Source organism: Anabrus simplex, chromosome 5 (assembly GCF_040414725.1).
Source record: "Anabrus simplex isolate iqAnaSimp1 chromosome 5, ASM4041472v1, whole genome shotgun sequence".
NCBI lineage: Eukaryota > Metazoa > Arthropoda > Insecta > Orthoptera > Tettigoniidae > Anabrus > Anabrus simplex.
Window position 1 is genome coordinate 79,011,781 of NC_090269.1, and position 17,952 is coordinate 79,029,732.

At 36.9% G+C, this 17,952-nt stretch overlaps 1 protein-coding gene across 1 annotated transcript in view; it reads right to left on the reverse strand.

The window, feature by feature from the left end:
* Mcad (Medium-chain acyl-CoA dehydrogenase) overlaps nt 1-17,952 on the reverse strand; it is a 92,503-nt gene that overhangs the window by 59,635 nt on the left and 14,916 nt on the right. The window contains exons 5-6 of the mRNA XM_067148176.2: nt 8,712-8,792; nt 8,052-8,182 (exon numbers count right to left, since the gene is read on the reverse strand). Of these exons, the coding sequence (XP_067004277.2) occupies nt 8,052-8,182; nt 8,712-8,792 (212 nt within the window). The remainder of the gene's footprint in view (nt 1-8,051; nt 8,183-8,711; nt 8,793-17,952) is intronic.

Genomic DNA, 17,952 nt, shown 5'->3' on the forward strand with positions numbered 1-17,952 from the left:
ATATCTATTGTAGTTCTCTACATTGATATGTTCTTGATATCTTACTGAAAAATTCCTTCCTATTTGCCCGATATAAGAAGTATTACAATCTGTGCATTTGAGCCTATATATCCCCGAATTTAAAAATCTGTTATTTCTCGCAACACTATGGTGACTCACCGGTGTGTCATCAAGAGAGGACAGCCGAACTTCATTTTAATCGTTGAAAAAAATTAGTATTGTGGAAAATGAAGAAATATGGACTCTGGACTCTGCAGGAATTTTTCATGTAACTGGAAGAAAATGTTAATTTGAATATGTTTGCAATATTTCTTTTATACAATTTAGGGAAACCTCACGAATAACATTTGGGGCTTATGAACTTTTGAATATTTGAACGTTGCAAGCGCTATTAAGTGATCTTGTATTTAAATTTCATTTAATTGTGTATCATTTAAATTAATTTCAAGGAGTGTGAAGGAAATACATTCTGGATGTTTTAATGTAACTTAAAGAATTTATTGAAAATTATTTTTTTATTATTTTGTATCAAGAATTACTGAAGGTATTATCATTGTATATTCTGTATGTCAAAAATAATATTGTGCTTTGGTGAAACGCATGTGGTACATAACTTTTAGATCAGTAGGTGCGGCACGTGGAGAGATGGGTGATGCAATTCCTCTTGCATCAGCGGGTTAGGAAATGACCATATATGGTCATGCAATAGGGATATAGGCAAAGAAAGTTCGCGCCAGATAGCGCTCGTGTATTACCTGGTAAGCGCAAGGTGATCGTCTTGTTTCTCCCAGTCAGCTGCGAGTAATGTATAGAATGTGACTGAGTTTTTTGAGCTAAAGTCGATTGTATCTTCTCTAATTTTACTCCAAGACTATGTTAATTGTATAGGTATATTCCCTAGTATATTTTGGACGATTTTCAACGTTTAAGCGTTAAACAGCTGCAAAATGAGCTACGGATCAGAGACGCTAAAACTAGCGGGAGGAAGGAAGAATTAGTACAGTGGTAATTAGAAAATTCTAACACGCTTTATTATCCAAATAATGAATAGGAGTCAGCAAGCCTTTTCCTAAAGATTACAATTACTTGAGTATTGTACATTGATAAATATATAAGTATACCTCCAAAAGAATTAAATCATAGAGATTTAAATTCGCACTTGCTCCCCTTGCTTATAGACTTCGATTCATGTACTTTTTTAAGGTTGATGGCTTACATGAAACTGCAGATACAGCTTTGTCCACCACCAAGGGCATGTGAATTTCTTGAGTTTCCTAGTGCCGATTCCTTTGAATATTTGACCATCAGCCATAAGGTGAAGATCACTATCACAAATTTGCATTTGATGGATTATTTTGTACTTAGAAAATCAGAAGTAGATGGAGCACCTGTTTCCAACTACAAATCATTGTGTTATTTCAGTGAAAAGTTTGTTTTGTTTATAAAAGGTTAATTTCAATCGGGTGAAATTCTAAAATGCACTGCTGTGAAATCCGAGTACACAAAACATAAGACCTATAATGTGAAGCTTATTTTAGGAGTACCTGGTGACAATACAGGATGGGAACGTGAACGTTTTGCTGGAACAGGCCGCAAGGCATGTTGTAAGCATATTGCTGCTGTAAACTATGCATTAGAGTACTTCCCCAAGACTGGTATTATTCAGTGTTCAGAAACATGCAGCCAAAATTTATAAATTTTTCAGCATCCCCCAACCAAACGGTTGAGGCCAGTTAGCCCTACGAAAGTGGAATGTTTGCCCTTGGAACAAGTTTTGCTATTATAATCTCAGTTGCACCAGTTATAACTCTAGTCTAGGGGTATTTCTGTCTAAAAGCAAGAGGGCTGTTTTCAAGGACATTTTCTCTATCAGGCCAAATGTTCAACTCTTTAAATTGGCAGTACATGAAATTAATCCAATCATTAAATATTCTCCCAACAGTAGTTTCATGGATTCCGAAGTTAAGGCCTAGTTCCTTGTCAGATTTGTTGGTCCTTAGCTTCATAACTGTCAAGAAGAAAACACAGTCTGGTTTCAAGAGGGAATAACTGTAAATTGTATCTGTTTTCTCCCAGAACAGCAAACACCAAATTACAATGCTCGACGTCTGCAAACCCTGTATAAAGCAATATGGCATCACGATTACGCATTGTTTGCTGAACAACCAAATTACCTGTAGTATTGGTTTGTGTGCTGATGTCTTCGAAAATGGGAGTCACAAATGTTACATTCACTTCTTCGGGTATATTCACGATTTCTTCCCGTACTTCAAAGGAGGCGATTTCTGCATACTCCGATATTGTAGGCTTATCGTGGTAATCCGGCAATTTTCTGGTGTATGGCCTCTTCCTTGTTTTTGTTGTGTTCGTGGTCCACGGAAAAAGCTATGGAACAGCGCCCGGTTTTAATCTTGCCCTCTCACCTTTAAATACAAATGCATAAATTCGGTCGTTGTTATTGAAATGCCTAATCAGTTTAAGGGCTTCCCTGATTTTTGCAAACAGGAACACTGCAATAGCTTGGCATAATAACGAAAATAAAAATTTAAACAATTTAAATTCGTGGATATTTAGCTACATGAGTACACTGGAGACAAATGAAGAGCGCATTGCGCTTACCCAGTACAACAGCAGTGCGCTCTATCGGTGCTAGTTCTATACATCCCTATTGGATTGGTCAGAATAACGATCTTTCCAATTGGCAAAAAATGGGAATCTAGAGGAATTCGGTGTCCTATTCGTTGACTGTGATTTGTCCATTTCCGACCTTCTGCCGGCTTCACATGCGCAATGCGATTCGGCCACGTCTTTTCCATCTGACCAACCTCGGGAGCGTTCGCGCTCGAGGGCTCCCCTCGCGAACTCCTGTCTTCCTTGGTAAGTGCTATTTCTATGTTTTTCTATCATGTTCATTTTATTTAATTCCTTCTAGTGTTTCGGTATTTTCTCATTTAAAGTAACTTTCTATGTTTTAAATTCAACGCGTCTGAGTTCGCCGTAGATTCCCGTCGTCACTATTTTCAATTCTCTGAGTGACTGTTTACGACAGACAGTCACCTGCATTTTGTTATTGTAATTCTGCATAATGTTACACCTCGTGTTTTACAAATTTACGTAAGTATCCTGATTATGTCTTAGTTTTGGTTTAGTGGATCTGTTTCTTTTGTTAAAGTCTATTTAAACATCCTTGGTTTGTGAGTTAAGTATCAGCTGCTCTGGTATTTATGAATTTTGTTCTTGTATGTTTGATTTGTTAATTTTAATATAGGTGAGTTCAAGGTGGATGATCGCGAACCTTTTCTTCCCCATAATGTCATACCTTCCTGCGGACCTCAATAGGGCTCCAACACGTTCCACAATCCTTCCTTAGTTGTTGTTTGTTAGGCCTATAATTTGTTTCCCTTGCGTATGGTTCAATTTTGCGTATTGGTAAACATTTCCAAGCTTAGATGTGAAATCGTCGCAACAGTGAGATTTTCTATTTTCCTTATTTATTAGTTTTATTATTATTATTATTATTGTTGTTGTTGTTGTTGTGTACGCACTCGAAAGGTGCTACAGTGATGAACAGTACTTGTTGATTATTATTATTATTTGTGTGCAAAGCTATGTGAAAATTGAGTCTCTTGAAAATGTTTGTAATATGGTATACATTTCCGTTATTGTACGTAAATGTACCAAAGTTTTTCTTGTTAAACTTTTAAACTGTGTTTGAGGTTTACTTCTTATTTCATTTATCAATCTATCAATGTAGTTTTTAGTGTACCCATTACTTATTGCTATTCTGTATACGAAATTGATTTCTTTCTGAAAGTCATTCTTAGATAAAGTGATATCATAGGCTCTATTCAGCATGCTTAGAAATGAACTTCTTTTATGTGCTTCAGGGTGGTGTGAATCTTTTTGTATAGTATTTGGAGTTTGAGTTGGCTTCCTGAAAATCGTGAGACAGATTTCCAGTTTTCCTTTCAACAGTCAGATCAAAAAAATTAAGTTTGTTATTATTTTCAGTCTCTAGTGTAAATTTTACAGAAGGGTCTAAACTGTTGATTTGGTCTAATAAATTGGCACTACCATTGATTTGTATTTTCATGAACCAGCTATAGAGACAAAGTATTGGAAGGTGGGATTCTTCTTTCAACCTTGGTTGAGTTAATGCCAATACATAATGAAACTGATATTGTATACACCATTATGCCATTTTAACAATGTCTCCTGCGATCAGATTTCAAGCTCGAAGAATCCAAGATCACAACTGTTCAATGCTAGGTCTCTTAATGGTGCCCCTTTTTGTCATTTGGAAGGAACCAGATGGCATCCATTCTGCATAAAAACGGTGGAGAGGACCTTTGAATGGTTTATTCACCAAGATGTCTAGTGACCGTAACATGGATGTTAGTTCACCTGGTGTTATAATGGGAACGGTGTTGAGATGCGACATCTCATTTTTAATGGGCTCAACTACATGGCCACAGAAACTGTCCAGAACAAGCATAGACATTTTATCGAGTAAAGTTCCAGGAACTTTCAGCCAGTCTTTCATTACATCAGCTGACATCCATCCCTGTTCCTGCACTAGAAACAACAATGTCAGCTGGAAGATTGCATTTCAGCAAAATTTTTCTTTTGAAAACAACAAAGGATGGTAGCTATTGACCGCTTACCGTAACTGCCAACATGACTGTACACTATAATTTCTCCACAACTGTTGTTTTAATTAATACGCTGAACGCACCCTTCATTCTTCACAGCATATCAAAATAAAGGGGAGTTCGGTCCATATTTTCAATTTGAGAAAGAAGAAAATCATTTTCTGATCTAAGTTTGATGATGAACTTACGAAATTTGTTTAGTTTGTCCGCAGACACTGAGCCAGCATGGTTCATCTTCACAGACTACATACATGTCCACATAAAACGAACAGCACATCCCACGCTTTCCTTAAATTGCCCACTTGTAATGCCATGTTTTTTGCTACTTCCTTTGCTTTCATCTGCATCATTTTCATACAATACAGTAATGCTGTCATTTCTCAGTTACTCTACATAGTCGAACACTTCTTTCTTGACCTTAGGGAAATTTTCCACACCTTGGGCCATGAAACAACTGACACGTTGATTTAGTTTTCTTTAATTCTTTTCGAGCCTACCAACAGTGAATTAATTTTGGTTCTACACCAAAGTGTCTTCCTGCACACATGATTCTATTACTTTCTGCAAAATAAACAATTAAGTTTAAACATCCCATTTTGCATGTCACTTTAAAACTCACTTGCTGCTATAAGAGACTGAATGCAGCTGTTTGTTTCCATATTTCTGCTCCCACCTGTAGGCAGGCCAGGATAGCAGGTAATTGGAAGGGATTGTTAACGGCCTTGAACTTTTCCATCTGCAGAGGTATTTATAGATGCTTGAAATCCAGGAAACAGGTTTGCTAGGTGCAAAAGGTGTTCAATTTCTTACTAAGATGATAGGGGAAATTACGTAGCATGCAAAAAATGCGAGAATGATAAGATTCAAAAACTATGTCCTAGAAATCTAGAGGGAGAAATTATGTGCAATGGGAGTAGTGTTATGCGAGTAAATACGGTAATACTCCTATTTACGTACTTAGTAAAGTGTGGTTAGGTGCTGTTTTTCAGCAGGTATAGTGCTGATCCTCCCAAAAGCTGACATGCCAGTTGTATTATGTAACTTTTATATCCTAATACCCCAACGTAATACTACAGTGTAACAGATTCGCAGGAACATGATAATGGAAAGTAACCATTTGTCCCATCCCTACGGGGAAAACCGTGGAAAACGGGAGTCTCCTGCCTAAATCGGGAGAGATGGCAGGTATGAAATTGTGTAACATTTAGTTACTCTATTAGTTTTCATTTCATTGGAGAAAACAACATGAGATATTTCTTTTTTTTACAACTGGCTTTATGCCGCACCGACACAGATAGGTCTTATGATGATGATAGGATAGGAAAGGGCTAGGAGTGGGAAGGCAATGGCAGTGGCCTTAATTAAGGTACAGCCACAGCCTTTGCCTGGTGTGAAAATGGGAAACCACGGAAAACCATCTTCAGGGCAGCCGACAGTGGGGTTCGAACCCACTATCTCCTGGATGCAAGCTCACAGCAGTGCGCCCCTAACTGCACGGCCAACTCGCCCTGTATGTGGTACTTCAAGTTGGTTTTAAAAAATATAAAAAATTTAACCATCATTGTCGCCGGTTGTGAGTTGATAGAATCGGTGGAATCATTTAATACTGAGAATTTGTCATGAAACCGTCATTGAAAGATATTTTTGAAGAATTCAATTGAAGATTTTTTTTTTGCTGAAAATTTGTCAATTTTTGTGTGTTTTATTTCTGGTGAAATTTTGTGATTTAAAGAATTTTCAGGACTTACAGGAAAGACTGAACTGTTGATATTTAATCATCATTATGAGTATTGGAAGACATTGATATTGGAGATCTCCAGTAATATGTTTGTTGTAACCCATATTTTGTATCACCCTGTAGTTGCCACGTGGAGACTTCGATCACGAAATCGCCGAGTTTCGCAATCAAAACCTCTAGAATATATTACCCACATTACCATATATGGTGCTGTAATGCCACTGGCGAAAATAACACTGATTTGTATTGGTGAAACTTCGGGTCGAATCATAGGTAGCTTTCCTGATTGGCTGTTTGAGTATTTCCCACATTTCCGGACTTTTGGCTCCTCAGCAGGAGCAAGGCTTTGTTCAGCGTCTTTGGTTTTCGTACGTCTTAACAATCGGACGCACCTCGTAAGGTGGCCTGCTCAGCGGCTCCAGTCATCTCGGGGTTAGCATGTTTTCTTTTCTCAAGTATTAAATGAAAATGTAAATTCATTTGTTTGGAGTTTACCTTAGACCCTGGTTTTCACCGTTTTGATTTTGAAAAGTGCGTCAGCTTGGTATATCTTTTGTTTTGGAGGCAATTCATTTTATTAACCTTTTGTGTAAATATAAACTTTAATTTTTTTCTTCCGAGTTGCCTCCAGTAGTTCCGCGTCAATTTAGTGTACACCTGTTGAGGTATGAGTTCCTCACTGATGTGTATTAGGAGAGGACTGCCCCTCTATAGGCCTCTGCGCTAAATTTAATTTCCATTGTTTCCTTTCCTTGTAACATTTTTAGATTGCCTTGTAAGATGTTTGTAATTATGTCATATTCCCCGTTAAATTTTCACTGTAAATTTCAACATCGAAATTATGCTCACTTATTTAAATGTAATTGTAATTTTGTGTAAATATTCACTTTTCTGAAGAAACACTGATAGGAACCTAGTGGTTCGATTTAACCTTCTTCTGAATTGATGTTATCCTTTTAATTGGTGTTCTTTATATCTTGTTTAAATTCTATATGTTCAGTAAAGTCAGACAAAAGGGTTAATATTCTCATGTTTCTTTCCCTACAACGTCACGTAAGATCTCGTCATTTGTAGGGTTTCCTGGTCTGCTTCCCATACATCCTTTCTCTAGTTGTCATGTTGGTTATCCTGCGTAGCTATGTGGTTGAAATTTAAAATGTTTTTCCGGGTGTGTCATCGACTGACATTCATTCAGGTTTGTTATTTTGGATTATTAAATCATTGCTTGTTTTATATGTACCTTGTATTATGTGCTTCTTCTGTAAAAGGGGGGGGGTTTACAATTATCTTTATTGAAAAGCCTATTTTGAACCCCAAAAATAAGGAATATGAATAGGAAGGAAACAATGACAGATTAAGAAAAAAGAAATAATAATAATAATAATAATAATAATAATAATAATAATCAACAAAAGAAGAGTATAAGTCACATAATGTAGTGTTTCTTAAGTCCTTGGCAACAATGGATATGACAGGTGGATGGTTGGATAACTAATTCACACCCCAAATAACTTCAAGACTATTAGCAAGACAGAACGTATTGTGGAAAATGAATCCTCTGAACAGATGGTAAACAATGGTTCATGGATATATTATGAACCAACTAAGATATGACTACCTGACTAACCATAAACTTTACAAATATCTACTATACTACTAACCAGTTAGCCACTCCTCCATTGGTGATCCACATCTTCTGACCATTGATGATGTATTCGTCTCCTTTTTTCTCTGCTCTGGTCTTGACACCATTTACATCTGAACCCGCACCAGGTTCAGTAACACAGTATGCCTTAAAATAAAATAATGTATGAAAAGGCCTGAAATATTTCTGTTTCATATAAACTATATTGCACTAACTGGAGTCACAGAATTAAAGAATTATTTTATAACAAGCTGCATAGGACACAGATTTAATTTCAAAACAAAGCTCATATGCCAAATCAAACAAAAAGAGAAGACTAGCAACCTCAACAACTCAAGAGTATTATGTAAAATGTGGGTTTTTTCACCAAATATTCCAAGTTTCAAACATATATCTGCAACAACACACATCAGATGTTCTAGTTCTTGTAAAGCCTATGGGTATACTACATTTAACAGCTCTTAAACAGCTATGGAATTTGCAAAATGCTGGAATGTCCTCAAAGGAGTTTTTAAACATCTTGCATCATGAGTCTTCCACATTTAAGCATTTATTACTACAAAGTGATTTTGATGGGATTCAATCCAGGAACCTTAACCCAATAAGGCAAGAATAAGTAGCCTTCTTTCTCAAAAACACATGCTGCAAGTATTGCTGATAACAGATACATACTTACAGCCACAAGAGGTTCTTCGATCAATCGGCCTAGATACTTCTTCTGCTGCTCTTTGCTTCCAGCAATGAGAACAGGAGTTTGCTATAAAGAGAACACAGAATGTAATATATTCCAACACCACTGATACAAAACATTTCTCAAACATAAGTAACATAAGGAATCAATGCTTATGCCTTCATATCTGAACTTAACCATACAATGGAGGGCGTGTGCAATCTTCCAACTTATTTCAAACTGCATATACTGATAACTAGAGCCCGGATTTCCATGCACTATCAAATCTTAAAATATGCATGCATTCATGCACTATCATATGGCAAAACATGTGCAATAAACTGGAAAATATGCACCATCAAAATTCAGTTCCTTTTTTTTTTTTTTTTTTTTTGCTAGTTCTTTTACGTCGCACCAACACAGATAGGTCTTACGGCGACGATGGGACAGGAAAGGGCTAAGAGTGGGAAGAAAGCGGCCGTGGCCTTAAGGTACAGCCCCAGCATTTGCCTGGTGCGAAAATGGGAAACCACGGAAAACCATTTTCAGGGCTGCCGACAGTGGGGTTCGAACCTACTATCTCCCGAATACTGGATACTAGCCGCACTTAAGCGACTGCAGCTATCGAGCTCGGTCAGTTCCTTTTGAAACACTGTACAAGTACTACCATAATTTCTCCAAATTGTCTTGATTTAAGCTCACAAGTTTATCTGTCAGCACATGTCTACACAGAGAAAATGATCTTTCTATGTCACAAGAAGCGACAAGTGCATGCATAAGTGAAGACGTTTGGGGCAAAGTGAGGTCAAATGGTACATCTTTTGCATTTTCACCACAATATTTCTTATATAAGTTTGACGAATTCAAAGTCAGGATTTGAAGGATCTCTCTAGCTGCCACAGCTACTTCTCCGTGTGATGATTGCAGATACTTTTGAATGTCCTCAATAACTGGTAACGACTGCCTGCTGCGACAACAAAGACGCGTGACGAGTGAGAGTTTCTGGGTAGGAAATTCCAGAATTACAACAGAAGAGGGTTCAGTGCAAAACCAAGGTTTGTAAGCTGCTATCTCAGTTACGTGGTGTCACAGAAGTGTGATAAGAGTTTTGTTTTGTTCGTCTAACACAGACGTCGATGAGTAATGCACAATTTAAGGTCCCTAACAATTACAGATATTGACGTGGGGACTTCCGGCTTACGTCAATGTTTACTCAAGCAACAGATAACAAAATGGTTGTTTAATATTGATTTTAGGACCTCTACCGTATATACTAACTTTGGTTGTAACATAGGATGCCAGGAATATATTCTCTGCGTCTCTCAGTAATAGACATGCTCCCAAGTCAGAAGGAAAGTCATATTATGCAATATTAAATCCAAAATTTTCAAAATATGCGTTATGCATGAATTTTCTCCTAAAAAGGCCAAAACATGCATGGAAAAAAAACGGTTATTTAGAATCGTTGAGCCATAAAACGAATATCTGCAAAGTTTGAGAAGTGTAACCAGCTAATTTTAACACATGCATTTGCATGGAAATCCGGGCTCTACTGATAACAGATTTGAATCTTCAATAATACATTTCTGAAAGAAACCTCATGAAGTTATGCGAACATATGCAATATTTATATATGTAATTTTAGACTGATCATCTAAAGGTAAATCCTCCACTGATGACTGCCAAAAAAATTGGATCCATGTCTTTTTTTGTGTGTGCAATCTGCCCAAGTGTTTTTATACAGTAAGCTGCTGTTCTCCATCTATTTCCTCTACATACGGTATATATATTTCACTTTCTTACATGAGCATAAAGGACATGAAAGTATACAACAGTCCTTCAATGTCATGTTTTTAATCTGCTTTAAATAATTTCAATTTGAATACCGGTAACTTCTCATAGTAAAGTGTTTTATGTGCAATGCACTATGTCAATGTATATGTTAATTAACACTGAAATATTTATTGTGTTGATCCAAAGAATCTAATGCACTGAAGCAGCTTTCAAACAGGGTGAAACATGTATACATAGGTCATATGTGATAAATATTACTGATTGACTGTTTGAATATTAACTTTTATTTCTGATTAATCAATATAGGTTAATATGACTTTCGCAGTTCAGTTTAAAAAAAATTTAAACTCCTTTATAAATATTTAGACTATCCATACAAACATAATGAACAACGGAATGGGTGGTCGCAAAAACAGGCTAACCAACATTTTTTAAAAATGAGTATGTGCTGCCATCTATTGGAGAAGGTTCAAACTCTGTTCTGTGAGCATGGCTAACATGAGGGAATCCTGTGTAGTGAGATACAAAACTTTCAATTTCATGCCATTTTTATTTAGGCTGATTTTGTTATTGCAAAATCGAACTAACAGATCTTTATGCAGGTATTGCATGGTATTGCTGTACATGTAGGTTAGCAAACCTTATTTCTGTGGCTGTGGGTGAGAAATAATGTTTCACATACTAAAACTACCCATTCACTCCAGTATTTTAATAAAAACTCTCATTTCATTTGACACAGAAATTGATAATAATTTAAAGGTACTACACCAAGATAAAATAATGAAAAAAATATTCTTTACATTTGCTAAAGTTGATTAATTTCTGTTCTGACAAAATGTTGTTTAGCCTGTTTTTTTTGCGAGCACCCATTAAATTACAACCCAGTAGTATTCCCTGTATAATTCAAGATTCCATAGCTTATGACTGCAAGTTTAATATCCATTTAAATACAGACTTTAAAACATATTTCTCCAACTGATGTACTGATTAGGCACATTAAATATTACTATATGTGCTGGGAAGAAAAACTGCTTAGTATGCTTCTTTCCCTCTTTCTACACATTGACATTCCCAATTGGAGCAGCTAGTAATACAAAAACCAAGCCCCAAACCCCATAGCACTACAGTCCTTGAAGGACCTTGGCCTACCAAGTGACCGCTGCTCAGTTCAAAGGCCTGCAGATTACGAGGCGTCATGTGGTGAGCATGACGAATCCTATCGGCCGTTTTTCTTGGCTTTCTGGACCGAGCTAGTAATACAACCTTTTTGTAATAACAGATTACATTTTGAAATTTCTAATTCAATCTATAGACGAAAAATATAGTTCAGATACTCATAACAGGCATGAAGCATTTCCCAAAAATACTTGTTAAAATGTCAATTTCTTGTAACAAGTGAAAAGTTCTACCAAAGAAATTGCTCATGCTATTTAAAGATGCTATGAAGCTTCTCTGGTCAGATGTTTATTTTTGTTTTTTCTTTGCTAGTGGTTTAACGTCGCACTAACACATCGAAGGTTTTCGGTGACGCAAGGATGGGAAAGGCTAGGAATGGGAAGGTAGCTGCCATAGCCTTAATTAAGGTACAGCCCCAGCATTTGCCTGGCATAAAAATGGCAAAACATGGAAAACCATCTTCAGAACTACGGACTGTGGGATTCAAACTCGCCATCTGCTGAATGCAAGCTCACAGCTATACAAACCTAACCGCAGGCCAGCTCACTCAGTGGTCAGGCGGTGTAAAGAGCAAAACATCCTGTACCGTATTTTCTAACCACAATAGTGTAACATAACATAGGTTATTCCACACTTAGCAATATTTTCAAGAACCCAATGCAAAGCTTGAATTTTCTCTAGATAATATTCTTTTTTCTTCTCTGTCCTATGTTGATCAGGAGGATTTGCATCAACACTCGTTGAGAAATGGGATTTATGATGTTTTTGTTTGTTCAGTCCGTCTGCACCAACGCTGGTGGGATCCTCAACTGAATGGAAGAAAGGTTGGATTGTTAAGATACCAAAGAAAGGGGATATTACCAATTGTGATAATTGGAGGAGAATTACATTTTTGTCAGTACCTAACAAGGTGCTTGCAAGGAACATTTTATAATAACGGATGTACGACAGGTCAGCTTCTGCAAGCATCAAGGTAGTGTCGACCTCATAAATACTAAGAATTATTTTGAAACAGAGTACAGAATGGCAAACGCCATCTATATGACATCGATTTTAAGAAGTCCTTAGACTCTCTCAATAGAACACTTGAGGATATGGTAAACCAGGAAATATCCTAAACCTTATAAAGGTTAAAAATGTCAGGTTCTGCATGTTGGGGAGCTTACTGAGCCAACAGATGTGACACCTGGGGTTCAACAAGGCTGTATTCTTTTTCCTTCACTCTTCCTACTTGTGTTGGATAGTGTGATTAGGAGAGAGAATAGAGGTTGAAAAAGGAGAATTCAGTGGGGCTGGAAGACTGGCCAGAATATCTTGATTTTGTAGATGATATCTGCCTACTGGCTCAAAAGTTCGGAGACATGGAAGAGAAGATGAAGCTGTTGACGAAGGAGGCAGAGGCTGTTGGGCTTTAATTACATTTTATTAAGATCATGGGATGAGGGTCAACTCCATACATAAAGATATAGAAAAGGTGGACCTTCCTATATCTCCATCTGGACAACGGATGATTTCCACTTTGTCACTGCAATTTCTAGAAGTTTCAAGGTCAGTGCTATACACTATAGTTTCTGACACCTTGCAGTTCAGAAAACTGTGCACACGGTGAGTTCCCAGACTGCTTATTGAGGAATGCAAAACCATGAGAATGGTTTGTGCTCTGATGTTTCTGTCACGATATAGTGAGGAATGAGATCAAAGTTTGGACCATATTGTCACAGGATGAAACATAGGTTTCGCATTTGACTCCCGAATTGAAGCAGCAATCAATGAACCGGCAACACACGTCATCTCCAAACAAAGTGAAAGCCAATGTTAACATACAAAATTATGGCCACTGTGTTTTAGGACAGACATAGTGGCCTGTTAATAGACTTCATGCTACGAGGGACAGCAATAAACTCAGCTGTGTACTGCACGACCTTGAAAAAGCTTCAGCGTGCTGTACAGAATAAGCGACAAGTGTGACACTCTTCCAGATGTAAGTTTGTTGCATTCTTTTTTTGGCAATCTTTGAAAATTAAATGTTATCAAGAAGGGAAATGTCCTCGTGATTATACTTATCCCTCACAGTAACCATTAAAAGCGTTATCTCTACAAAACAAGAAACATAGTAAATACTTATCACATCAATACTTTACAATGAACTTTACACAGCTTATCAAATGATAAACATGAAGCATGATATGACATTTTCTCCTACAGGACTTTGCACTCATGTGGGCAAGGTTGTCATAATTAACACACCCACCAGTCCATAATATCTGAAAGGTGACCTGGACAAGTTAAATATTCTTGCTCTTCCAAATAAGCATGATCACTTTCTGACAACAATAATATAATATAGTTAACATGTTTATTAGGAAAGGATGTTGCATAATACTTATGGAAACTGTTCACAACAGCCAACCTTAATGTGACAAAATTATACACGATACTACTAAAAGCAAGAGCCTCCGTGGCTCAGACGGCAGCGCGTCGGCCTCTCACCGCTGGATACCGTGGTTCAAATCCCGGTCACTCCATGTGAGATTTGTGCTGGACAAAGCGGAGGTGGGACAGGTTTTTCTCCGGGTACTCCGGTTTTCCCTGTCATCTTTCATTCCAGCAACACTCGCCAATATCATTTCATAGCATCTATCATTCATTAATAAATCACTTTGGGAGTGGCGACCCCATCGTACTAACAGCCTATATACGCATCATTCATTCCATGCCTGACCCGGTCAATGACTGGAAAACAGGTTGTAGGTTTTCACTACTAAAAGCAAGAGAATAATTCATGAACAAATTTAACAATATAAAGCACGGTCATTCCAACATCAGATTACTGGTCGAGTCCAACTTAATTTTCAACAAAGATTAGAATACTCTGTGGTGCATGCTACACATAAAAAAATCAGACCAAGTGTTAAAGAGCAACTCTCTGTAATAAATTACCTGCATATATATGATGCATTATGCAATCAGTGACTGTATTTAGAAACTTACATAACCAATCCTACCTTTAGCAGGGGGAGGAATCATGAGATAAAATGAACAAACAACACATACAGAACCAGTTACTAGTGAAAATAATGAGTAATACGTCAAAGTTGAGCTAAGATTATTGATGAGTACTAGTGCTTATACCCGGTCTAGAAAGAAAAAAGAAAAAAAACGGCTGAGAGGATTTGTCTTCCTGACCACCCGACACCTCGTAATAGGCAGGCCTTTGGGCTGAACAGCGGTCGCTAGGTAGGCCATGACCCTTTTGGGCTGTTGCACCATGGGGAATACCAGTGCTTATATAATCTGATCAGGAAATCCTCCAAGTTAAGAAGAATAGACAATGTAGTTAATAATAATAATAATAATAATAATAATAATAATAATAATAATAATAATAATAATAATAATAATAGTTGTTTTATAGCCCACTAATTATATTTTTATGTTTTGAACACCTTCAAATACCACTGGACTCAATCAGGACTGAACCTGGCTAGTTGGGCTCAGAAGGTGAGTGCTATACAACTTGAGCTATTCAGCCCAGCAATGTAGTTTCTGATTAAGTTAGAAATGTTAATGCAGTGTTAAGTTATCGATTCAGTAAGTTCACCCATTTTATTTAAAAGAAAAAAAAAAAAAAACCCTGGAGTATTCCAAAGTTGATAATATTATCAAGAAGAATTTCCAGGTGTCAGCAGAGTTTGCTGAAAACAAATGCTGCTCCATGTCTCCTTATATCCCACACCTCCTTCACTAATTTTCTTTTGTTACCCCACATCCAATCTTGCCACAAGAATTCTACTCCTCAGGTACTTATTTCACAGCCCTGCATTCTAATATAGTCTCATCCTTTTCTCTAATGCATACTGTAGGTCAATATATATACAATGGTGGACTAAATATGAATGAGACTTTTTAAATTGGCATGATATATTCTTAATGCTTGTTAATGTAGCAACGGTGCGCATTTGGCTAGAGTGTTTAGGTGCACACTAAAACTGTACAGTTCTTTCTAGAGTAACTTCACTCATTTATAAAAGGAGTGAACAGCAACTGCAATGTACATTTATTCATTTTTTATCACATGAAGATGTTAAACCTGCAGAATCTAGAGTAGATTTTGTACACAGTTCGGTACTCATACACTTACAAAACCTAAAATAAATAAGTGGTACAAATTCTTTCATGAAAGTCAGGCACTCATCGTCTCAGAATTAGCACTATTTCAGAGTACAAGACCTCCTTCGGAATGACACATGAATCCACAGTTTTGTGTGTGATGAAACATGGCTACACCACTATACCCCTAAAACAAGAAGGTCCAGTATGGAGTGGCGTGCAAAACGGGAAACGGCTCTGGTGATTGCTTGTCTGCCAGCAAGGTTCTCATGAACAACTTTTGGGATGATAGAAGTGTTGAGAACATTGATTTTCTACTTGAATGACAAACTGTCAAGGCTTCTTACTACTGTGAGCTCTTGGGCAAGGTTATAGAGGCCAATTATTCAAAAAGATGCGAAACTCCAATCCACAATATCCTGCTTCTTCACAACAATGCTAGGCTCCACATCGCCATTGGACAAAAGCCAAATTGGAAGAAATTCACTTGTTAGCTCTTGGTCACCCCTCATAGTCTACATTTGTCACTATGTGACCACCATTTGTTCAGGTGGAAATTTTCCAATGCCAAAGAGGTACAAGACTGTGTGCAATTGCCTACACACTCATTACAACTTTTCTCTTAATGAAGAAGGGATTATGAAACTGTGCTGTGAAAGCAAAAATGTGGAGACATTAGTGCAGGCTGTGTACAAAATGTTTTGTCTGTTTCAATAGATATTAATATGAAAATACTCTAAGCATATTCTTTCTGGAACTTAGCAAAGAAAAACCGGGGTGCACTCATTATTTGAAATAAGGTTGGTACCAATTCACCTAAAAGAACGGAATCCTGTTACACTACAGCATAGACTTTAATGAAGTAAATGAATTTATAGTCATGCCATCATTAAACTTAAAACATATTTCAGTAAGTAATTGTATAAACATTTTACTTTAAAAGTGTGTTGAATTGTTGATAAAAGAGAAGTGTGAAGTGCATGGTAAACTTGTTCAATTGTAGAAGAGTGGGATCATATAGTTAAAAGAGTTCCAGTCTGACAACAGAGCAACAATAACACACAAATGAAAAACACAATAGATAAATATGGCATTGAGCAACTTTTAACTATGAATTACTACAGCAAATTAAACGGCTTCAAAGAGAAAGACAATAAAAGAGTTGAGGCGTCTAGTATCAAAACCGGCCAAGTCACAAAATTTACGAAAATGAGTTAAGGTTATAAATTTGAAGTAGAAGTATAACACTATCAGGTGAAACAAGAATATGCTTTAAAATCATCCATATCTTCATGTTATAGAGCACTGAAATCTCGGTCGTGCAACAGAATCGGCCAAGTCATGCAGCCAGTGAATTCAAAACCGGCCAAGTCAAGGAATGAGCGACAATCTTTATGATGCAGTATCATTATCTGGAATCTTGTGTTGTTACATTAAGCAACAATGTGATATCAGTAGGCAAAATCGTTCCTTGTAATGTATATTCTTTGAAGTCATAATATTTTGCTTTTGTTCGTTTGCAACACTGATTTACGTATTCGTGGGCTTCTTACCGTCATTGGCGCCAAAGCAATCCCATTTCCGGTGTGCTCGTATTTTGTCATTATTGTATGCTGTAACGTGGATATTGTTCCGAGTGTTGATCTGAAAGATTTACTTTCATACCTTGTGAAATTGTACAAAATTGCAACAAAAACGGCCAAGTCAAAATTTAAATTAACAAAAAAGATGGGTTAATTATGAGTTAGATTTCTCAAAACAGCGGAACTTAAATATTAAGCCATTAAGGATATAACTGTGAAAAAAAATCTTTTCTGACCATCATTGCTTTGTCTCTACAGGTTTTTCGTCCGTATTGAAAAATATGCCTTGAGTGACTTGGCCGGTTTTGATACTAGACGCCTCAGTTGTGGAAGCAGCTAGAGCGATGTTACATGCATAAGGTAGTCTTCCACAGTATTTATGGGCAGAGCTTATTAATACTGCCGTATATATTTTAAATAGGTCAGGAAAATCAGGAACTACTGGTAAGATACCATTCGAGATGTGATTTAATAGAAAAGTTAGTATTAAAAACTAGCATATTATAGGGAGCAAATGCTATGTTCATGCTATAAGGAAAGAAGAAGATAGATAAAAAGTCTAGCAAGGGAATATTGGTTGGCTA